A 24,520-nucleotide genomic window follows, 5' to 3' on the forward strand; every position below is an offset into this window, starting at 1 on the left:
TCGATGGGCACAAGCAGTTCCTCTGCTGCTGCAGTGCAGGGAGGAGAGCCAGGCAGCTTTTGAGGAAAGGGACTCCTGGCTTCCAGAATTTCAGCCACCACAGCTGCTCACTCTCATCAGCAATTCCAGGCAAAGGTCTAGGTGAAGCTCCTGCTCTGTGCCAGCCTCCTTCTTGCATGGGGATGGCATGGTATGAATGTAGCCGTATTTGCAGCAGCCTGCTCACATCGGTTGCCAGAAGGACTGCAGGACTTGCTGTTTCTTTCTCTGTGCTGGCACCGGCTGCTCACAAAGCCAGACACACAGCAGAGAGGGAAGCAGCAGAACGCGGGTGTCTGGCCAGAAAGGCAAGGGCTTGTTTTGGAGCATTGCTGTGCAACATGGCTGTGCCGGCTGGTGGCAATGCCTCAGCTGAGGGACAGCCACGTGCTGCATACACAATCCTGCTGCTGGTTGTGGATTGTTGCAATCAGGGCAGAAAAGCCCTGAGGATTTACCCTAGCTGAAAGAAGTACTGGTGCGCAGGTAATATTTCCACCTCATTTTTCTTCCCCAGGTGCTCTGAGAATCCACCTAACCGAAGAAATGGCCATTTGAAAACCCCAGGGCTCAAAGAGGATGGGGTACACAGGAAGCCCCTCTTGCTGTGCAGCAGTTTTCGTGACTGATGGGCGCTGCAGAAGCTCCCAGGTTTTCTGACATAGCAGCTGATGTAAACACGGTGGTCTGTGTTGTACAGGGAGGAGATGACCATCGCTGCTCTCTCTGGTCTTAAAGTCCAACCACGTGCTCATGCTTGGCAATGTTTTTGAGAACAGGAGCTGCTTTGCATACAGCAGCTGCCTTGGCAGAGCGCGTTTGGTGTTAGTCACGTACATATGTAACACTGGGGGCTGAGAAAGAGATGTCTTCAACTGCGATAAAAGCAGCTTCCTTTGTCATTCCCTTTGACAGCTGTTTTCCTTTGCCTGTGACCCCCATGGGTTGTTACCCATTATGCATTCAGATAAGGGATCCTTTGGCTGTTACTGAGATGCTCTCAGGTATTGCCCAACACCTGACTTTCTTTCCCAGAGCACTCACGACACTGGAATTTTCTTTTTGTCCTATTCTGAGAAAGCTAAATGTCTAAACGATAGGGACTAAAAATGACTGGCAGCCATGGGAAGCAGCGCACATGTAGCTCCAGAAGTGCTGGGCATGTATCATCTTGGCTCACTGTGCCATCCCAGGGATGCTAAGCAATGCAGGCTCTTCAACCCTTTAACAAATAGTTAGTTTAGAACCAAAAAATAGCCTGGCCCATGTTTCCAAAGGGGCCAAACCCCAAAACGTCTCCTAGGGAAGCAAGAGGGAGAAACACGCCAAAAGACTCAACAGCAAGTTAAAGTTCACCTCTGTAAAAAGGTGAATGGGAGCAAAGGCAGAAAGTGTGGGGCAAAGGGGGATGTCTTGTGGCAGCACTGGTGGAGACAAACTGAAGTGATCCGAGCCAAAAGTCAATGCTGAGTGTCAGCAATCAGCCAAGAGACTGCAAAATGAAGCCTGAGTGTGCTCCGAGTGTGCCAGGGCACTGCGTGGGCCTCGCTGAGCCGACAGCACCCAGCGTGAGAAATGCTGAGCTCTGCTAAGGGGGTCAGGACGGCACGAACCGAGCTAAATTCTGCTTGTGGAAATGCTGATTTACAGGGGAGAGAAATGAATTGTGCTAAGATAGGGTGCTGTGAAATGATGCACACTGAACTGTGACAGGAATCCATTTGGAAATGCTCTCAGTCACATCTCCAACCCATAAAAGTAAAGCCTTTTTCTGCCTTCTTAGAAGTCTCTAAGGTTATGCTCAGCTTGTACTCCTAAGGAGAAAGGGAGCCTTTTTGCTGACTTTAACAGGAGATGTAGGAGAATGTCCAGACTGTGGGGATTTATCACATGCAGCAAGTGAAAAGCAGTGTTCACTTCTGATGCAGACTTCTGTCCTACAAAGGAGAGCTGGAGAGCAATGCTTTGCATTCAGTTTGTGAAAGAAATGCAAGTGGACGGTGAGCAAGGGGGTTAGGAAGAGCAATAAGCTAAAAAAAAAAAAAAAGGTTCACGTAAAAAATGTATCAAAGCTTAAATGCAAAGTTATTTCTCTCATCTCTTTCAAAGGTCAATCAGGAGAGGTAAGAAATCTGTCTTCATTTGCAACAAATACCAGTTTTGTCTGGGGAGCTCAAGCCCAGAGACAGCAGGCTTGCTGCTCTTGGATGCTCTTTGTGAAATGAGAAGCAGTTGATGGATCCCCTAAGTTTCTCAGGGGCAGCAGCAGCAAATTGCTGTTTTGGATGACAGGGATTTTTTTGCAGCACAGCAGCTTTGTAAACCTGCCTCAGCCACCTCTTGCATCACCCCTGGTGCATCTTTATCCCATTCTCCTGTCGTATATATTCCTTCTCCTTTCCCCTTGATCTCTGCTCACCAGATTTTCTCTTTTCCACACATATCCATTTCTGTCTGTCTGCTTTTTTAACATTCCTGACCCCACTTTTTTTTTTTTTTTTTGCTATATTTCTCTTCTTTTTTTTTTTTTTTTTCCTAGTTTTTTGTTTGTTTGTTTTTGGTTTGGTTTTTGGCCACTTCTCTCTCTGTCCCTCTCACTCACCTGCCTCCTCCTCCCTTCACGCTGGGGCACTCTGGGGACCAGCTGGACCCTCCTGATGCTGGCAGGTCTCAGATGTGGGTTGCCATGGCAAGGAGCCAGCTCCTGCACTGCTGAAGAGTGAAAAAAAGCCAGCATGTGACGTGCCAAGCCACCACTCCAGCCCCGGCCCTGTGAAAACATCCCCAAGAGGCAGGCGGGCAGCCCCACTGACACCTCGCAGTGTGGTTAGCAGCGACCTGGCATCACGAACCCTGCTGTAGTCCCTGTGTAAGGGCAATTGCAAACAAAAAATCCACGTTGAATACCTTACAAGCCACAGAGGAATCCTGCCAAACCGTGGGAGTGAGGAAGTGTTATCGCCCCCACTTCACAGACAAGGAGTTCGCACATCGGGCTGAGCCAAACTGGAAGCTGTAGGATGTGACTGTCTGTCAGAAGCTGTGGGAGGTTTGCAATTCAGCCTCTTCCCACCCTCCTTTCAGCTCCCGTGGCTTTATTATTATCCTTACTGTTGTAAGTATTATTATTTAGCATGGGGAAGAAAGAAAAGGAAACAGCACCCATGTCCTGGCCATCGCGTTAATCCCAGCCCATCTTTACAGCAGATACCAGGTTTCAGTCTTTCCTGCTGGGCCACATAATGCAGCACAAGCACCAGGTGCTCGGCGGCTCCGATCCTACCGGGCAAGCAGCATTTCTGTGGCTCAGGCCGAGCAGAGCAGGCTGCTCCCCTCGCCGTGGGCAGCACCCCGCAGCCCAGCCCAGCAGGGATTGTCACACCCCAGCCTGAAGTCTGTCCGTGGAAACTCCCTCCTGCTGGGTTCAGAGAGGCGTGAGCCTACAGGTAGAAGAGTCAGCGCACAGGCATTAGGAAAAGCTTTTTGTTCGGTAAACTGTCTCAGGCATTTAAGTCATTAAGGCAGGAAGGGCTTATTCCAAGCAGCTAGAGGATTAGTGGGAATTATAGGATACCCTCCGGTCTAATACTCTCCCTTTTTGCTTTGGCTTTTTTTGTAGCACGTGAAGCAAAAAGGATGCCATCCTCATGAGAAAGAAGGTCACCGCCCCCGTGAGGGCACGGCCATGAGAAAGAAGGTCATAGTCATCATCATGGCCACATGTAGGGTCACAGGGGAGGTCAGTGCCACCCCCCTGGCCATATGCATGGCTATGGGAAAGCGAGCCACAAATAACACCGTGGCCTTTGCAATGAGGGAGGCTGCAGAAGGAGCAGCCACCCTGAGGCTCTGTGAGCTCTCAGGAAGATCTGCCCATGGCACAGGGTGATGCGTGGCTACCGCAGTGCTGACAAGCAATGCCAGCGGGTCTTGTGTCCTCCACGTCGTGTCAAAACAACAACACCTTGTTTATTTATTTAACACTGCTGCAACCACAGGGCGAGCCCCAACACTTCAAAATGCTGCCTTGCACCCACCACACAAAGTCCAGGAGTGCTTGTGGGCGCTCTCCCATCTTGTGCCAAAGCTGCACAACTCCGGTGGGACGAGGGACCCGGCACCCAAGGGTGCACCACCCACACCGCCCCTTGAGGCTGGGGGTGAGGCTGCCAAGGCGAGCCTGGTTGTGTCCAACCTCAGAGCTCTCGCTTGGGGGACCCCCACCCGCCCGACACAGCACCCAGCCTCCCCTCCAGCCTCCCCCCGGCTCTCCACCTCGCAGCCTCCCCAGGGCGCAGCCTGCGAGGTCCCGCGGCCATTGGCCGCCAGCAGCGGCACCGGCACCGCCTCCGCGGCCGCGCAAGCGCTGCGCCGAGCCTTCGCAGCCTCCTCCTCCTCCTCCTCTTCCTCCTCCTCCTCCTCCTCCTCCTCCTCCGCAGCCTCGGCGGCGCCGGCAGCGCTCAGCACCGCGGACAGCGCCCGCCGCCAGCCTCCGCCGCTGCCTCCCGCGGGCCATGGAGGCCGCGCCGGCCTCGGCCGAGCCCCGCCGGGGGGAGCCGCGGCCCCAGGGGTCCAGGTAGGGGCTGGGGCTTGGGGCGGTGGGTGGTGGGGAGGGGCTGGGTTGGTCCCGCAACCCAACCTCTGCGGTTTTGGGCAGCCCAAGGCGGCGGCGGGGAGGTGGCGGGGTGGCCTCCCCGGAGGATTTTTGGTGCTGGCGGTGCTCAGTCCTCCCCATCTGGGTTTGCACTCCAAAGGTTTTCTCTGTAAAACCCCGCAGCTTTCTCTCATGCTCCCCCCCCACACACCTTGTGCCACCCGCGCGCCCTTACCTGGTGCCTGACACCGGCCGCAGTCGTGTTCATGTTCTGGAAATGTCAACAAGCGTCACGGGCACGGAGCCGCCCCAAATTTTGAAGCACGTTGCAATTTGTTAGACCCGAGCTGTTCACATCCTCGGTTTGTTTGACCGGGGCACACCCCGAGGCGAACAAAACCCAAATCCGTTCTGAAAGCTGAGGTTCAGTTCTGTCTTCATCTCAGCATCTCCCGAGGCTGTGTGGTTTTGGGTCTCGGAGCTCTCCGAGTGACTACATACGCAATCCAGCCCTGCTTTCGGTTCAGGGCATGGGATGGGGGCTGAGCTGCCAGAATCCCCGTTAGCTTTGCTTGCCTGAGTAATCCTTGCTCATTCGACTGGGTCCTTTGCAAGGAGTGCTGCAGGCTGGGAGGGTTAAGTTACAATAGGAGTTCTGCCATCTGAAACCGGCGTGGTTTTAATTTCACTCATGCTGCATACTCGAGAACTAGAATTTATGGCAATGAAGTGCAAGCATCGCTCTCGGACTCCTGAGCAAGCACATATGTAAATGCTTCTTTATGCACAGCTCTTTGCTAGCCACCAAGTGGTTAGCTCGGCGGTGCCTGTCCTGCGGCCCTAGCCAATGCTCTGCTGAATTTGCCACCAGAAAACTCCCAGTATTTGAAAACAACTCCTTCTTTCTGAGATTTTTAGGACCGGGAGAGCAAGGTATTGTTTTCTTTTGTTTTCTTCCAAACGGGGGTTAGTTAGCAAACACATTTTACCTGCACATTTTCCACCACCCATGTGCATACGGCAAACTGCATCCAGACCTTCCCTGGTGCCTAAGCGTGGGTAGGGATCGCCGAGCCCTTTGTGTCTGCTTGCATCCCATTGCACATACCCGTACCCACAGCAGCACGGGCAGCCTGAGGTAAATAAAGGTAAGGCTGCTCGGGCGAGTCAATGGGAGGAATTATAAAACTAAACTTTTCTTGGCAGACTACGTGGGAAGCGGAGTTTTGCAGTCTCATTAATTTTTCATGAAGGTTTAACGTACTCAGGAGTCTCATTAAAAAAAAAAAAAAAGAAAAAAGATTGTAGGTCTTCTCAAGGATACGCACTGTTCTGCTTCTAGAGTGAAAAAGCAAAACGAGGAGCAACTACATAGAAATTCTCCTGTGCAAAAGAATTTGACTCTGTCTAAGGAGGAGTTAAAATTGCTTGAGAGGTGCCCATCTCTCCCTGTCAGCTCGGCACTGGATCTAGATAATAGGTGAGAGTGAAAAGCAACAAACCCTTCCCTAATCTCTGGAAAGGGGCACTCTCATCACCTTAAAAAACCACAAGCAAGCAAACACAAGCTCTCTCTCTTTTTTTTTGTTGTTTCCTTCCTGAGAGCTCCACTGCTGTGTTGCTGGGGGTATGTTGAATGAGAAAACCTCAGTTTAAATTCTAGTATAAAATCCCATTCTTAAAAAGTCATTTACAACTCCCAGAGAAAAAGCCATTCGTCTCAGTGGAAGCTGACCTCTAGCATGTGGTTTTAATTCAGAAAGAATTTCTCCTTTTATTCATTTGGGAAAACTCGTGCAGCTGATGTGCAAGGAAAACCTTGCTAGAAAAAAAAAAAAAAGAAAAGAAAAAAAAAAAAGGGAAAGCAAATAACACTAGCTTTTCTTGTGAATGAAATTTTGCAGTGCTTAATATCTGACTGAGTGAAGGTTCCTGTGGAAATAAGATCTGGTTGTAGTCAAGGCACAGGCTCCCGCCCTTACTCTTGCTTGGTTTTGTTCCCCCTTGAGATTCTCCCATCGATGGGAGACGCTGCCATTTGACTCTGGCATCAGCTCCATCACTTGGTAGGTGATGCCCATCATTCCTATGCAGAGAGCTGCTTTCTGATCCCCTCCTCAGTATGCAAAGGTTGAGATAAATAACCTTTCTATTAAAAAAAAAAAAAAGCATGTACAATTGATCTGGGGGATGATTTTTTTTTTTAGCAGGCCAATAAAGAAGCCTCTCCTTCAAATGCTGGGCATTTGAGGCCCGTTTCTCCCCTCTCAGAGACCCATGCTCCCTCTTGCTTCATGGCCCGGAGGGATCGACTCATCGATTTCAGCCTCTGCGATGCCTGTCACTGCTCCGCACCCCAGCGGAGGTGGAGTGGCAGCAAGCTGTCTCTTTCCTAACCTTGACCTTATCTTGACTGCTTTACCATGGGAAGAGGCTTTACTCCTTTCTCTGGCTCCCCCACATCAGGTGGGCTGCCTGTGCCCTGGCACTTGTCTCAGAGAAGCACCGCTGCACTCAAATTGACTCGGGCAGTTTCATAAATTGGATTATTATACTGTCTAGACATCTCAAGGGGAAAGCAGCACGAGAAACACAACTGACTGCTGTGGGTAACAGGAGCAGTTAGCTCCAGTCTGGCACTTGCCCTACACCTCCTCTTTCTTCTCTCTGCATCACTTTGGCTGCATCCAGCTGAGCTTGAAGAAGAAAAAGGAGGCTGTCAGGCTGCTCCGGTAGGCTTTTCTGCGGCTGAGAGACCATTTCTGCCCACACAATCCCAAAGATGTCAAATATCTGACACGGCCCAGGATGGGAATGACCATTCAAAAAAATTGTGGTGTTGGTTTTTGTTAGTGTCAGTGTTGCACAGAGCACAGCGCAGTGCTCTGCCCACCTCTTCTCCTGCCTGACAGTAAACAGCCATCAGAAACTCCCCCACAACCATTTTTCAAGCACAGTTCAGGGTCCCATGGGCCCAGAAAAGTGCTAGTGACCTGTTTGCAGGCAGGCAAACAAGGACCGCATCTCCGGTGCAGCCTTCAGCAGATCAAATGCTAAGCCCACCAGCATCCCAGCTAATTGGGAGCGTAGCAACCAAAAACCCAAAATGTGCAGAACTGCCACCAGTAATTACCCAAAGCTATCATTATTTGTGAGCTCCAGGTTTCCCTGGAGATTTTGGATAACCAAGGTCACACTGTCACGGCGTTGGAGAGAGATGAGCATAAGGCAACTTGGATCCAGGGGGTGATTGACAGAGCTGTAATTGTTTAGCCTGAAAAGGAGATAATGAAGAAGAGTCGTGAGTGAATGATTTGAACTAGCTGAAGTTATTCTGAAATACGAAGCCCACTGAGCAGCCAGGGGATGGAGCTGAGACAAAATGTGGGGGAAGGATGGAACCAGACAGAAATCCGCAACAGAGCTGGTAAACAAGGGGAATGGGCTTGCGTGTGAAATATTAGCCTTGGGAACATTGATGTATGTGCAAAAAAACCTGGACACAATCTGCAGCCCAACAGGGGGTTCTGTAGCTGAGGGGTTTCAGAGGAAGAATTTTTCATTGCATGTTTCCTGCATTTCCCTGAGCATCTTCAAAGTGTTTTTTTTTTTTTTTTTTTGTGAAAGCCTTTCCCTTCTGTCCAGCATTACAGATGAGGTGGGCAGACGTGGCGGTGCAGTCATCAGACGAATTCAGTTATGCAAAGCCTCCGGTCCATATGCAAATCCAGCAGTTTAAATGGAAAATATTTTTCTTTTTACTTTGAAATTATATATATATTTTGCTGGTGTGGGAATACAAAAAGTGCAAATCATTAGTGCGGCAGTCTCTGTGAATTAATTATGCATTTTAGGAAAACATTGCTTATTTAAAGTGCACCTAAATTAGGGAAAATGATAGGCTCGAGGTAGAGGGAAAGTAATAACTGGGAGACATCAAAAAGGGAGTGGGAGAAGGTCTAGACCTTGCCAAAGTTTAACACTACCACAATCCCAGCTTTCTGATGAAAATTCCCTGTCCCATCACCACTAGTACAAAGCTACAAGGCAAAATCACCCTGCACTCCAGCCGCTGGAAATCTGGGAAGAGAATTAGTGTAGATAGGCAGTGACTAAATATGCCATTTTAGATGGGTGACCACAGACCGTAAGCTTTCCTTCATCTGCCTGTGTTGCACCTGACCTGCACCAGGGATGACTCTGAAGGGGCTGTAGCAAGCCCAGATGAGGCCTCAGATTACACCTCCTGAACTGCTGCTGTTTGATTTATACTCTCCTGTATTGCATTTGCACACACCAGCGACAAATTTGTAGCCTTCTGTTGGAAAATGCCTCCACACAGAGCTGTAACCCAACTCAAGGGTCTCCGAAAGTCTGGGCAATCCTGCTGCTAATCCATCTGTGACAGGGCCGCAAGGATTCGTGCGATGGGATTTTGTATTCTGTCTTTTGACAAACTCTGCGGGTGGATGGGGTGTCACTGTCACAATCTGCTCAGGAGCTCATGCTCTGGCACACAGCACTCCCTCGTGCTGCAGCAAGCTGGCTGAAATCTCATCAGTCCTTTGTAGTGCGGAGCGGAGGCAGCCGAGTGCTGGCAGTGCCGGGAAGGACCCGTGGAGCTGATCTCAGCAAGGTGTGCACGCATCTGGCTGTGGGTTTCCTGGCACCTGCTTCAGGGCAAACTTTGACTCGTTTCCACTGATTTGTACATCTACTGCCGTAAGAAATGGCGAGGGTCTCACGGACCCTGTCTGGCTGCTGCCGTTGGGTGTACGTCATCTCCCAAGGATGCAGAGAAGCTCGCTCACAGCCGTGGGCATGTGCTGACTACTCTGATATCATTTTGTCATTTCTCCTCCCCTTTGTTGGCCAAAAAATATCCAGCAAATGAATTTCATGACCCCAAATCTGCATGTGAACATCAGTTCTTGCTTCCAAAGTTGCTGTCATTGCAATGAGCATCCTTGACCATGCTGTTCCCGTCTTCTGGCATAAAACTGGCCCTGGAGGGTGTCCAAACAGTCAGGGTCTCTTTGTTATTAGCCCCAGGACTGGGACTGAGTGCAAGTAATGCTGAGCACGATGCCTGCACCATGAGTCCCTGCACCAGCACAGGAATAGCAGCTACTGCAAACATTACTCTGTTGTAATGATTTTAGTGAAATGAGTCCGTTTTGTATAATCATGAAATATAGTTTCTCGGTGTTGATAAGCTCAATTGATGCTGGAAAGTACATAGCATGCTTTGCCAAGGCCAGTATGTCCTCCCTTCTGGAAAAAAATACTAATTTTCAAGCAATACTGAGCTAACAGCAATCTCCAAATCCCTTTTGTCATTGATATTACTGTGCTAGTTAAATTTGGGTGCAGTTCCAGAGACCTGTAATTGCTAGAATTCTGTCTTTTTGTGGCTGTCTGAAAGGGAAATGAGATGAACTCTGCAAAGTTTCAGAAATACTCCTTTCTCAAACATATTTTGCCTTCACTTTTTTTTCCCCACATCCCATCAGGTGCCTCGGGCTAAAGTTCATCTCATTCTTGTCTCGCTCCAGCACTCAAAATTCTGTGACGCCTTGAGACACTTTGTGATTCTAGCTGGCCCATATCATCCATCACACTTAATTCTCGATGCCAGACACAAGAGCAGGCACATAAGTCAGCTGTAGACACCACGGCACGTGCTCTGATCAGGCTCCAGAGACTACTGGTGTTTCCATATTGTGCTTGCTTTGAGCTGCAGACAGCACAGTGCTGCTCAAGCTCCCTGACACCCTGAGATGGCAATTTGAGAGGCATTTTGGGATCAGTGCGGCCTCGTTCTGCTCTGTGTGAAGGGTTTTCTTGGTGTCACACAGACTGACTGTTCCCTCAGGTCTCTCTAATTACTCTGTGCTCCCAGGGTAGGACTGTGCCATTATCAGCAGCCAGTTTGTCTTGTCCCTTCCACGCTGAAATACCTTGGAGAAATAAGAGGGAACAACGAGGTCCATCCAAGTAAAATGCCATAAGCAAAATTTAATTCTGCTTGCACATTGCAGCCATACTTGGCTTCTAAAACCATAGCCAGTAGAGGAGTTGAACACTGTTCAAGAGAGCATTACACGATTTTTCACAATTTTGGAGCAACATGCACAAAGTAGTGATGGCTTCACCATCAGCTGGAGTCCTTAAATGAGTCATGGATGTTCTTGTAAAAAGCATGGTCCGGCTCGGCCCTGGCTCCTGATACAGCAAAGAGAGGGGGAAGTTTTAAGTCTTGCATTAAGCGGGAGGCAAGATTCCCCTGTTTAGCTTTTCCGTCAATACGGTGCTGTGACGGAGAAGGGTTTCACCCTCCCTTTATTTCCCCTCGCAGAGAAAAACGCAATGCAGGACCTTGCCAGACCTGCCTCGCCATGCCAGAGATCGCCAACACCGAGCCCAGCTACAGCGGCACCTCTTGGGAGAGAATCTGCCCGGTCCATCACTGCCCTGTTCCTGCATCCCCCAGGCTGGGGGGCGACCACCTGCCCTCCTCCAGCCGCACGCTGGGGCCGGTGCCCACCCAGTCCAACGGGCAGGTACCGTCAAGCTCCCAGGACTCGCAGCAGCATCACCTGTATTACCCCTGCAACCAGCAGGAGCCCCGAGGCAGCTACGGTCTGCCCCAGCTCCCTGGGCACGGCGAGAGGTCCATGCTGTGTTCCCACCTTTCCAGCGGCGACCCCACACCTGCTCCCCATCGCCAGGTCTCAGAAACCCCCTGGAAACAGTGGTCCCCCGGGCAGCGACCCTCCCGGCCGGTGCAGCATCACGTTGTGACAGTCAGGTGAGAGGCTTTCATCATCTCCTTCATGGTGGGTGGCGGGAGGGGATGAGGTGGGTCTGAGGGGGGAACGTGTGAAACGTGGGTTTGCTCCCCAGTTTGAGGCAGCAGCTGCCCCCAAAAGCCGTGAGGGATGGAGTTTGCTCTCAATGCCTCTGTGGAGGGCGAACAGAGATGCTGTTCCTACAGGATTCGCTTCTCAAGGTGACTCGCTGAATAAAGCCAAGGTCACCCAGCTACACGTAGATCATCCAGCTGTGATCACAGCCAATTCTGTGGCCCTCCTCTTTTCTTCTTTTGCATTGCAAGATACCCAGCTGGCTAGTCCTTTATCTTGGTGGAGTTTCTGAGTGATAAAAGCACAATTAATTTATTTTTCTGCTCCCACTGGAGCTGCTGCCAGTGCTGGAGGGGAGAGGCAGCAGAGGGCAATAAGCACTGGCTACCGCAGAGCGGTGAGAAATACAAAGCTGGGGAGCACGATTTGGTTTTCCAGGCTGGACAGCAACAAGGATATAAATTCTGTGCTGTCCCTGACAGAATCAGGTAAGATCCATTTGTGTGCAGAGCACAGAGATTCGAATTGCTTGCTTGGTGGATGTTGGCTGGCGGTGCTGTAACAACACATACAGCACAGGCGTCCTCAATAGCCTGAAGGACGTCCTCTGCCCCATAAAGCATCATCCTGCCTCACTGAATGTGCCTTTTGGAGCCCACTGTTGGCACAGACCATGATCCCTTGGCTACCACAGCAGCAGGCACCACGCAATGTCTGCTAGGGATGGTGCAGCATTCCTTGCCTTCATACAGGCCTGTGGGGTTAGGCACAAAAGCCCTTTATGGTCTCATTCTGTAACCATTAAGAGAGGCTTTAATTTGCTTGTGTTTGCATTTGCATCAACACTGCATCAACTGTCAGCTGCATTCTCCGTAACAGGTTAGTTAAGCAGGAAATGCAGCTGGATTGCAAATCCCTGGCAGAATGTGCAGAGCTAGCGGACAGAAAAGTGATATTGTAATGATGGTAGAAAGGGGGTTTTAATCCGAGCAAATCTGCTCAAGAAGCTATTGTGAGAGAATTAGCACAGAATGGGCAGCGTGCTGCCAAAAGGAGACCTCTCTTTAATAATCTAGTGAGGATTTTTCTTTGCTGCCCTCTCTCTCAAACCTATGGAGAGCGATGGGAAATCACGATGTGATTTATTACACGTGCCACAAGGAGTGACTCTTCCATGGGGAGCTCTGCTTTGTCACTTTTTTGTTCTTTCCACTCGTGATGACATGCCAGGAGGGATGAGCTGCCGCAGGGGCACCAGCTGGCACCAGCCCCACATTAATAAATGTAACCTTGGTCCTCTGGAGAAGGCTTCTCTATTTTGTTCCTCAAAGCTCTACGAGAGGAATTACAAAAGCTCCCCTGTGAGGGAAACACGAGTAAAATGTTTTTTTTGCAGCTCAACTGGAAGTCTACTCCTCTAGATTGGACAAACGTCTTTGAAATGGCTCAGGAAACAAATGAGATTTGCCTTTCTGGAAAATCCTTGCTGAGTTGAACAGAGAATAAAAACTGTAGGCATTGTTAGCCCAGCTCATGAAATTTTGTAAAGAGTTATGCTCTTGTCAAGAAGCAATTTAAAAATTCAGTAGGAAAGCATTTTAAACAGACAGATTTTCATGGATAGGTGTTACGGGGCAATTTCTATGGGATTACAATGTATGTCCATTATATTCTATGGTGTTTTTTAGAGGAGCAAAAAAGAGCAGTTAATACCTGTCTTCCCATCACACTTAGTTAAAATGCCAGTGGGAGAGGAATAGGCTCTGCTATTCATTAGACTAATCCACGTTGTGCCAAGCAACTCTTGTAGCAGCAGCTCAGCTTGGTGCTTTGCAGCCCCTGAATGGGTTAACTTGCTCATTAGCAGCCCGGGACCGCGCTTTGTAGGAAAATAATAAATTATCATGATGCCTTCTATTTTTTTCTTTTCCATCTGCAGACATGACAAAGCCTTCAGGATGCCAAAAAGGTATGTTTAATATCAAAAGCTTGCTGTCTTTCTGCCCTATTATCACTGCTCTCCTACCCTGCTGTTAGGAAATGCGGAGCATTATTGCTGGTGACGTCCCCGGCAGGCCCATCTTCAGAGGCAAGGTCAGCGCTCCCTGCCCCGCGCTTCCCATCCGCTTGGAAAAATCCCAATTTGCTCGCAAGATCAATTTAACCTGCGCTAATGAATAGCAACGCAGTCTTGATAGCCGTTCTCGGGGCAGGTGCCTGGCTCTGGTCCATACAACAGCTTTATATATATATATAGTCACATTTATTGGATTAATCCAGCTTGGCCTACCAGATGGTGAATCAGGAGGGCAGCAATAGCAGTAACAGTGGAGTCCTGCGTTTTCTCACAGCCTACAGTGGAAGAGACCTTTGTACCCAGACTAAGTGCAACAATTCCTAGTTTCTCATATACTTAGATACCAGAAAATCTGCTATTAAATTAAGAGATGTAAAATATTCCAAGGATGTTAGGTTTAGGAAGAGGCAATCCATGTGCAAAAGTACAGGATGCTCCCTGACAGTGAGAAGAAGTATGGCTAGCCTAGCCATGCTTGGGAAAATAGCATTTTAATAGAAAAGCTAAGTACCACAATTCTTTTATCTCCAGTTTTCTGCTTTCAAGTTAAGTGAACATATAAAGAGATCCTATCAGCATGAAGATCACCTTTAATACAAAATAAATTACATAAACATTGCAAATTAGATTATTAAAGGATAAAGATCCCCTAATGTTCAGAATTAAAAGCAAAAGGAACGTTTTCCATTGTATTTGCTTTATAGCAGTTTTTATCTTTATTGAGTTTCTTTACAGTATTAGGAAATTCTCGTTTAGGGCATGAAAATAGGCAACAGAAATTCCTTCCTCGTAAAGAATGTGGTTTTTGCATGTGGGCGTACAGTACTGTCATGGAATGTAACATTGCTAAACTACGGCTTCAGCTGGAATGCCTAAACCGAGTAAACATGAAAACATGCCTGGAACTCTTTTTACATCTTTAAAAAATTGAATGAGTTGACCCTTTTCGAAATACAGAAGATTTTTATTATGTTTCTCAAAATTAAAATACTTTGATTGCTTTCGACTTCTGTTTAAAAGCTGATTTTGTAAACTGTTTTTCTCTGGAAGGTTTGGGTATGGCATCAGATACTGCAGTTTATTTTTATTTTTATTTGGTAATTGGTCATGGAATTAACCCAAAACAGCCTCCAGATATTATGTAATCTAATGTGGAAAGGGCAATTTTGGTCCATTTTCATAGTGTAGACTTCATCTATGAAAACAAATTTGATAAGGGAGCCTTAAATTGAAAACAAAACAAAACTAGACCTGACCTGAAGTCATGCAAAAAGCTGTTTGAAGGGTTTAAGATGATTTATAATTAGGAGGAGAAAGCTGCATTATTTGACTCAGTGAAGTTGGAGGAAAGAGAAACAAAAGACCAGGCAAGAAGGAACCTCAAGGCTTCTAAACACTGGCACAGCTGCTCAAAGTTGCATAAATATTTCACTTCCCCATGAAGCCCAAATATTTATCAACTATTTGTGAACATAGGATTTCTTATATTTCAGAAATACATCCAAATGCTTATTTAAAACTTTGAAACCTGCCAAACCCATTCCAATCTTTTAACGGATTCACTCATCCTGCAGATCCAGAAGCCACTTGTCCACTCCGTGGCTGCTGCTGACAATCCTAACAGCAGTTGCACATCAGATCGGTGGTTTCCATCCCTTTCTGACTTCGCAGATGCCTACATAATTCCCAGCAGTAAGGCAGGCCCCCATACAGTGAGTGAATGTAGAGCAATGGCAACAGACTTGCTTAAGATAGTTATCTTTAGAAGAGCCTTCAGAATATCCTATGACTTCTCAGGGTCCACAGGCTGAAGATCTGCAGGCCAAATGGTAAAGCAGCTACTAGCTCAGATTGTACAATGGGGAAGAAAAAAAAAATAAAAAAATAAAAATAATAATAAAAAAAAAAAAAAAACACAAAAAAAGACAAACAACAAAAAAATAGAAAGCTGTTTCTAAATGTAATGTTTCCAGTTAAACATTTAAAGCTTCATTTTGCCTTAGGACGGAAGAGTGGGTTTTATTGTTTCTGATTGAAAAAGCAGGAAAATGCAGGGAGGCAAAATGTAATTACCCAAGTTAATTAGAATTGCCTGCAAACATCCAGTTGGAGGTATAATATGTTCATTAATAGCTGTACTAGAGCCTCGCAGCTCTTCAATAAATAAATGCTCAAACCAGAAAGCCCTAACTGTTTTACTTCCTTTCCCTAACACTGTGTTGGTTCAACAGCAGGTTTCATGCTCGAAGCAGAAGTGCCTTAACAGCTGCATTTTTTCTTCTGTTCATTCCAGTTACTCTCAGATGATCGCGGAGTGGCCCGTAGCCGTCCTGGTGCTGTGTTCAGTGATGGTTGTAGTTTGCACTTTAGCTGGCCTGCTTGTTGGAAATTTGCCTGATTTTTCTGAACCCCTAATGGTAAGTTCTTTCAGACGAAATGAACGTAAGGAATGTCCACAGGCCAGCCAGTGACACAGTCTTTCTGCCATATAAAACAAGTCTGTGCTTCCTTCCTTCTCTGCAGATAGAGGCAGGACAGCAAATCAAGGAGGACACTAAAGCCACTAGAAAAAAATAGCAGTGCTTATCAGTGGTCTGCTGTCCTTTCCCCTCGTCTTCATGATGTGCAACCAAAGCAAGATTCCTTCCAGACGGACATAATGTTTGAGAGTAATGCACAATACTTGCTGTTTCTTGATACCACGGTCACCAAAAGAGAAACAGGGACTTCACCCACTCTTTTGTCCAGCCACAACTGTGTCCAGTGCACGTGCCACCACTTGGCCTGTTGTATCTTTAAAGGACATTAGTGAAAGGCTTTCATTTCTTGCTATCTCACTATTTCACTGCTTAATAGCTCTCACTGTGGAAGCATTTCTGTTGGTATTCAGTGTTAAGTTTCCTTCCCTGAGGGCCAGCATGCTGCTCTGGTGGAATGTCCTCACCAGCTTCTGGTATGTAAGGGATGTCATATTTCCAGGGAAAATTTGATTTCTGTATCTCTCCAAGATGCAGTAATAATCTCGTACAGTTTCTGTGTCTAGGAGAAGCATTAAGGAAAACTAAGCTGAACTAAAAAGCAAGCTGATGACAAAACGCTTTTTCTTGGCTGCAGGGTTTTGAGCCCCGGGATACAGACATTGGCAGAAAGCTCGTCGTGTGGAGGAATGTAGAGAGCCATACGGGCTACAAGAAGACCTTCTCTCTTTCACCGTATACCGAAAAGAAAAGGTATTTGAGTTTGGTTTGGGGGCTTAGAGGAAAATGTTGGCTACAAAGTTAATGAGTCACTGTTCCAAAATATGTATGTGAATTACATCCTATATCCTATGCTCAAAAGCAACCGGGAAGTTTGAAGTCTCTTTCCCTTCAATGCACCTGGACTCCCTGCTGTGGGATGCAGGAGTTAGGCTCTAAACTCTCCAAGCATTCACTTCCACTGTTTACCTTTAAGAGAACACAGTGGGACTCAGCATGCCTGCACAAGGGGATGCAAGTTCTCATGTAGCCTCACAGATTTCTACAGAGGGCACAGTGTGTGCAATATCAAAAAGCTCTCATCAAAGCAATGCTGTCTTTTAAGACTACAGTGGCTTTTATTGCTGCAGCAGCGTGGTGTGTGGCACCAGAGCCTTGCCATTCAATGTAACTCATTGCCAGAAGATCTCTCTACTTACACAAATAATCTCTTCTCTTGCTAGCTATGATGACATTGGCATTAGCAGAGGACAAAAGGCTGATCAGGGAGGACAAGAAGCCAGGACACGGAGAATGGTGGAACAAATCTACGGAGCAGACGGTTTCTTTTGCGGTCCCCCGGGTGAGTGAAGTCTTGATGGAGTAGTAAGTGACAGGCACTCAGAGCTCAGAACTGTCAAAATAGTTTAGGACACTGGGAAATGTTGTGAAAGCACTCTGAGAAAGCAGTGCATACAACACCACTCTGTGAAGGCTAAGCCACCTCTGGGATAGTGGTGTTTCAACCCTTTGTAATCAAATGGTTAGAAAAGGCTCATTCCGAAATTCTGGAGTTGTTTCTCGTCTTATTTTTTGCTATATTTCTTTTTACCCTTTAGAAATATACTTTAAGGGTGCAAATAAAAAGATTAAAGTTTTCACCATTTACCTGTATCAAAAGTGATTACTATGAAAAAAATGCATATTCCCGCCTCCCTCTGTTTCCAGTCCATCCCTGTTCCTTCTTTTTTTCTTGAAAAACATGTGACAGTAAAAAGGGGAATTAAAAAAAATGAGAAAGAAAACTCCAAGACACGCAAAATTTGTCCCCAAATGGATGCTAAAATGTAGAGGAAAGAGGAGCAGCATGCAGGTATTCTGTCTCCCTCCCCTCCCTCTACTCCACCTCTGAAACCAGGCAAACACCAAACCCTCAGGTCCTTTGGAGTTTTTGGTTGAACTTCAGCTCCTCGCTTTGCAACAGGGGTTGCAGAACCAGGTGACAACACTCACTGGAAGCACGCTGACAGCACGGAGAGCAGATTTTGCAAATGCCCTCCCCCTGCTCTCCTGCTGCTGCCAGATGGGTGGAGAGCAGAGGTCGGACGGCACAGGGCAGATGCTACCACTCACTACAAGCTGTTTGTGACCTGGTTCCCTCCAGGGAGCCCTCCATAGCAGTCTTACAGACAGCAAGATATTTATTTATTTATTTATTTTATGCACACAGAGTCTACTCCAGCCAGCTGGGCTAATTCATCATCATTACCTAATACTTTCTATTTTTTTCCTTCCTTTTTTTTTTTTTTTTTTTTTTTTTTTTTTTTTTTTTTCCTTTCAGAAAAGAGCTATTCCCAGCTGGTATTTATGTCCACGACTGCTGGGAGCTTATGGAACTTGCAAGCTATCCAGTCCATGTGTCAAATCGAACAAGACAAGGTTAGTAATGTCACACAGAACATACATACATGCTGTCTCTTTCCTGACTTCCCCATCTTCAATATCTAGCTGAAAGGAAATAGCAGACAAAAATAACATAAGCTACAGAACAGGCTTCAGCCAAGAGGACTTCAAAGCATTTTACTGATTTAGCAAAACAAGAATGATTTTACCTATCAGCTGGTCTGTAGTGATGTAGCAGCTGCCACTGAACAAGAATAATCAGACCTTGAACAAGAACTTGGTCCAGAAGCCAGCGATGCCCATCAGAAGCTGCTGTGAATTTCGAGCAGCAGAACCTAATTACTAAAATGGAGCTATTGTCGTGGAGACTGCCACAGCAAGCTTTGCAAGTGGGAGGTTTAATTGGATTAGCTGTGTTTGCTGTAGGATCTGTAATAACTCTAAGTGATCAGACCCAAGAAACCTCTGCTGCAAGAGCCTGACGTCCTGCTGGCAGAAGGCAGCATGTTCACACTGCACCCTGCCAGGTGTGCAGCTCAAGGAACCTCAGCCAAGTCAGGTTTTAAGTCACCCCACAGCACGTAGGTGAGTGCAGGCTCCCAAACCCACCCATCTCACTGAATATTGCACTCTGAGCCTGAGCTGCCAGTGATACTGCCAACACCACCCTCACTGTTGTGCTGTGCCTGCAGCAGCTGTCAGGCCAGTAACAGCCAGTGATGGTACTGGCAAGTCTAGTAATAATATAAGGCATAAAAAATAAAATAAAATAAAATAAAATAAAATAAAATAAAATAAAATAAAATAAAATAAAATAAAATAAAATAAAATAAAATAAAATAAAATAAAATAAAATAGTAAAAGGTGTCTCCCTTCTCTGTTCTAGCCTTGCAAACAGTGAAATGAAGGTAACTGCTGTCACTAACTGAGTGGAGAAGGATCCACATTTTCAAATCAGAGGTTATAAAATGTAAATAGTGAACAGGGTTTCATTTTTGAGCATTTTTACCAATAGCTTTAGTGTGGGCATTTTGTCACTGGGAGGATGACAAGCCATGGCTTGTATGCCAGGAGGGGAGGGGACGATTACTGCAAGAAGCAAAGAACCCCATAGGGCTGCAAAACGAAGTGTGCAGAGGATCTGACACGATGCTCCCTCGGCTGTTTTTCAGATACGTTCACATGTTCATTTTAGAGACCTCTGCCAACGTACCGAAGCCAATGAATGCTGCCCAAGCTGGTCTCTGGGAAACTACATCGCTGTCCTGTACAACAGGTCCTCTTGTTTGGAGATAACCCAAGGGGACATCTCCCACACCCTGGCCCTCCTTCGTGCCTGTGCTCCAGACTACCACAAGGGTATCCTCACTCCATCTTGCATAGGTCCTGAGACTGTGAGACAGAAACACTCTCAGTGTGCCAAAGTCCCAGAAAAATGTACCCGCTTCAATGCTATTTACCAGCTTCTTCACTTCTTGGTCGACAGAGACTTTCTTAGTCCCCAGACAATGGAGTACCAAGTGCCATCCCTCAAATACAGCCTGCTGTTTTTGCCTACAAGGAAAGGTGCATCTATGATGGGGATCTACTTAGACAATCTTGAATCCTGGGATCTGTTTGATAACTATACATCTATCACTGGAATGGACCTGGGCCTTAAACAGAAACTATTCCAGCACTACCTTTTACTGGATACCAAGTATCCAGTTCTGGCAATATTAGCTATTTTTCTAAGCATTTCTTTTTATTTACGCTCAGTCTTTATTACTCTGATGGTCCTGCTCGCTGTTGTCAGTTCTTTGATGATCTCCTACTTCTTGTACAAGGTGGCCTTCAGATTCACCTACTTCCCTTTTGTAAACCTGACAGCGGTCATCATTCTCAGCAGCGTTTGTGCCAACCACACCTTTGTCTTCTTCGACCTCTGGAACCTCAGCAAGAGCCAGAACCCCTCCGCTGGGCTTTCTCAGTGGGTGAGTCAAACCATGCACCACTTTGCGTATCTCATGCTGGCGTCTTGCTTCACGATGGGTGCTGCCTTCTACGCCAGCTACATCAGCAATATCACAGCCATCCGCTGCTTTGCTGTCTACATGGGCACCTCTGTGCTGGTGAACCTGGTATTCATGATGACTTGGCTGCCTTCTTCGGCTGTGCTGTATGAGCGCTACATAGCAACAACCTGCATTTACAAGCCAGAAGACTACTGGAAAAACACTGGCCATAAGAGAGTCGCCCTCTCCCTCCATTACATTCTCAGGGGTCTCCAGAAGACGCTGTGTGAAACCTCCAAGCTGCTATTTGAAAAGCTTCTGCCTTGCGGGGTGATAAAGTTTCGGTACATTTGGATTTGCTGGTTTGCTGCCTTAGCAATAGGAGGTGCCTACATTTCCTGTTCCAACCCGAAACTCAAACTCCCGACTCTTGAGACGTCATCTGTTCAGGTGTTTCGGCTGAGCCACCCCTTTGAGAGGTACGATTCTGAGTACTGCCACCAGTTCATGTTTGAGAGGCTAGAGCATGGAGAAGGGCAGCATATGCCTGTCACGATAGTCTGGGGCATTCTGCCCGTGGATAATGGTGATCATTTCAACCCAAAAAGCAATGGCACCCTAGTGACTGATGCCACCTTCACAATCCAAAGCCCCGATGCCCAGAAGTGGCTCCTTGAATTCTGCCAAAAGGTGAAGAACCAAACTTTCTATTTCCCTGATGCAGAGCAGAAGTCTACTGTGTGCTTCATGGAGGAGTTTATCAGGTGGATGGACAGTCGGCAGTGCTCCCAGCGAGACCACAGCTTCAACCTTTGCTGTAACCAGTTCTCTTTCCCTTACAGAAGCGAGGTCTTCCTGCACTGTATCAAAATGATGCTCCTGGAACAAGGCAGGGAAGGGGCAGAAACATATGATCTGGGCCTCAGGTTTGATGGAGAGGGAAATCTTGCTGCCTTGGTACTGCAGTTTCAAACCATTTATCACTATAGCTTCAATTACAGCAAAGCCAAACACTTCTACGAGGAAATCAACCTCTGGGTAACAGAGGAAATGAAAACTGCCCCCGTGGGGCTTCAGAATGGGTGGTTCACCAGTAAACTAGAGCTATACAACCTCCAGCACAGTCTGAGCACAGAAACAATGGTGGTCATGGGGCTCTCCATAGCCATTTCCTTCGTGGTGCTGCTGCTCACTACTTGGAACGTTCTCCTCAGCATTTTCTCTGTTACTGCCATTGCAGGCACCGTGCTGGTAACTGTTGGCCTTTTGGTCCTCTTGGAGTGGCAACTCAACGCGGTGGAGTCTCTCTTCATTTCAGCTGCAGTAGGTCTCTCTGTTGACTTTACCGTCAACTACTGCATCTCCTATCACCTGTGCCCCCATTCGGACCGCCTGAGCCGAGTGGCTTTTTCCCTGAAGCAGATGAGCTGTGCCACAGCGATGGCAGCTTCTGCCCTCTTCTCCGCTGGGGTCATTATGCTGCCTGCTACGGTCCTGGCATATCGGAAGTTAGGTATATTCATAATGATGATCAAGTGTATCAGCTGTGGGTTTGCCAGCTTCTTCTTCCAGTCACTGTGCTGCTTCTTTGGCCCAGAGAAGAACTGCGGGCAGATCCTTTGGCCTTGTGCCCACAACATGAAAGACTATTCTGATGACTCTGGGCCAAATGGAAGCTATGCCTGTGGGGGAAATGAGAAGCAAAACCGATTGCGGAAGGTCCAGGAGTCCAACACCGCAAATGAACAGTATGAGCTCCAGCCTTTGTCAAGAAAACTCAGCGACAGTTTTGACAACAGCACTTCTACAAGCAAGCTGTCCAACAGGCCATCAGTGCTCTCTGAAGACACGCAGGTTGAAGATAACAGATGCCCAAGAATAGGAATGCACCCTTCCCTTGAAAGAGAGAGACAGAATCTGCAGGAGACCCTCGGAGACCAGCAGGTTGGCCTGTGCCAGTGTCCTGCCTTGCAAACTTCCTCTCCTTACAAGCACAGCAGCTCAGGAGCAGAAATTCACAGGGAGAGACTCTGCAGAGATTGTCAGTGTCAAAAGTACGGTCCAAAAGCTTGGGATGGATCTGGGCTGGACTATATCCAGCCAGCTGGTGTGAAAGAAGAAGGGCAGCTCAATAAATCACAGTGCTCTAGTGACACTGCCCAGCAGCAGTCGGATTATACCTCAGACAACAGCCATCTTCCTGCTGCTGACATCTACAAAATTCACAGATGCCTTTGTTCTCTTGGCAGCTCTTTTGACATGCTCAACATCTCCAGTGAGACATCGATTAGCGATTTCGAGCAAGGCCTAAAGCTTGCTGAATCAGCCAGTTCTTGTCCTGATGTCTTAGAGCTGTCTGATTCGTACAGTCAAACAGAAAGAGGTTACTTGAACGGGAAGAGAGATACCCTGCGGCTGGACCTGAGGGAGACAGTCTTTGATATCTCTCCAGCAGCATCGCAGCAAAACAGCTCTTCATGGAAGAATCGATTTGGATTAGGGAGCGAAGGCCCGGTGGTGTTACCGAACAGCCAACCAGACATGCCTGATGTTTGGATCAAGCGATCCAGCGCACAAAGTTCTGGTTACAACAGCTGAAGTCTTGCAGAAAACAAAACTGTACTGCTAGGGAAAGGGGAAGTCAAAATCTCCTTGGAACTGTAAATATCACTTTCCTCCCACCTCTCCTTCGGCTGAGACTATTTCTTAGTATTTCAGCTGTGCAAATACCTGTGTTTTCACAGAACCAGCAAACACAATACTAGTGAGAGGGTGCGAGATCAATCATGACAGAGTACAAGCCCTTTGACCTTCCAGTGTCCTGTGTCATGTTCACAGCTGTACTGCAGAACTTATCGAGTAAACCTGTTTTGTCATTTCCTAAACAGTGATTCGATTTTTCTTGTCAAGCTGCCTAGGAGAGACATAATGAGAGAGATGAAACTCCCCAGATATTCAAAGACAAAGAGCTCATGGAAAAAAAAAAAAAAAAAAAAGAAGAAGAAAACAAAAGAAAAAAAGCAAAGAAAAAAAAGCCAAAACCCAAACCTGCAGCTATAGAAAATCTAGATTTCAAGTGGAGTGTATTGTTAAAAAAAAAAAAAGTCTTTCATTTTTTTACTGAATCAGAAACTGCTTTATGTGAAGTCCAAGTTCACAGATCTCTACAAAACCGATACAAAAAAATCTCATCAAGACCTTTCAGTTGATGCAGCCTCTTATCGATCATGAAGGAGGCTGTAGAATCAAGCCCAAATCTATTTTTAGGAACAGTTTCAATTTGTTTTATCAGACAAATTACTGGTACTGCCAAAGATTTTCAGTGTGAGATTTCTCCTTTGAGAAAAGTGTCCTCATTCCTGCAGTGATTTGGGTGCTTTGTGTTTCATCTCCATAGCTTATTTCCACTCAAAGCTACAAAGATGTAACTTTTTAAAATTTGCATATCCGATGACTCTTGAATTTTACATGTTTTTTCTCTACCAGAAACAAACAGAAAAACAGGTACTTCCATGCCTTTGTCTGTTGAAAGAAAAGAAAAGAAAAAAAAAAAAGAAAAAACATTCCCTCTAGACGTTGATGTAAAATAAATGCTTATGACAAACTTTTCTAAATCTGTGTGATGCTTCATTTTCACCAAGAATACTGCAGTTAATTTTCTTTAAGTGCTTAATGTGCTTTCCAGTATCATCAGCAGAAGGAAAATACATATTTTAAGAGATTCCCTCATTTTGACATCCAGGAGTTTTCTGGGCTCTGTTGGAGAGTGACCACGACTACCTAATGGCACTTAGGAATATGCTCTTTTAAAGCTGAAACCCTTCTTGAAACATAAGGCACATTTCAGTTGCAGATTTCCATGCCGTAGCTCTCAAGTACTGGGTGTTTGGGGCAGTGTTTCGGCAACCACAGCTGCTCCCTGGCTGCGGGACAACACCGACTGAAATCCTCTCTGCACCAAAACCTCCTCCCGTTACCATTTGCAGGGGCTTCCCCCCCATTTTGAAAACCCTGTTTTCACAGCGAAAAAAAAAAAACTTAGAAATGTAACCACTGCACACAGCCCACTCGGGGCGGTTTGAGCCACCTCA

General features: G+C 46.9%; 1 protein-coding gene across 1 annotated transcript; it reads left to right on the forward strand.

Moving 5' to 3' along the window:
* The first annotated feature begins 4,478 nt into the window (after window positions 1-4,478).
* On the forward strand, window positions 4,479-24,037 carry DISP2 (dispatched RND transporter family member 2). Its single transcript, XM_072038658.1, has 8 exons — window positions 4,479-4,615; window positions 10,992-11,444; window positions 13,439-13,468; window positions 15,870-15,993; window positions 16,691-16,806; window positions 17,277-17,395; window positions 18,374-18,471; window positions 19,608-24,037. The coding sequence occupies exons 1-8, from the start codon at window positions 4,554-4,556 to the stop codon at window positions 23,025-23,027; spliced, it is 4,422 nt and encodes a 1,473-aa protein (XP_071894759.1). The 5' UTR covers window positions 4,479-4,553; the 3' UTR covers window positions 23,028-24,037.
* Window positions 24,038-24,520: the final 483 nt, after the last annotated feature.

The sequence above is a fragment of the Anas platyrhynchos genome, chromosome 5 (genome assembly GCF_047663525.1).
Source record: "Anas platyrhynchos isolate ZD024472 breed Pekin duck chromosome 5, IASCAAS_PekinDuck_T2T, whole genome shotgun sequence".
Taxonomy (NCBI): domain Eukaryota; kingdom Metazoa; phylum Chordata; class Aves; order Anseriformes; family Anatidae; genus Anas; species Anas platyrhynchos.

What these genes read in the sequence shown, in the direction of transcription:
- DISP2 (XM_072038658.1), top strand. Translation starts at nt 4,554, where the DNA reads ATGGAGGCCGCGCCGGCCTCGGCCGAGCCCCGCCGGGGGGAGCCGCGG. An exon ending in GCCTTCAGGATGCCAAAAAG is followed by an intron (nt 13,469 to 15,869) that starts GTATGTTTAATA and finishes TGTTCATTCCAG; the next exon opens with TTACTCTCAGATGATCGCGG. An exon ending in GTCAAATCGAACAAGACAAG is followed by an intron (nt 18,472 to 19,607) that starts GTTAGTAATGTC and finishes GCTGTTTTTCAG; the next exon opens with ATACGTTCACATGTTCATTT.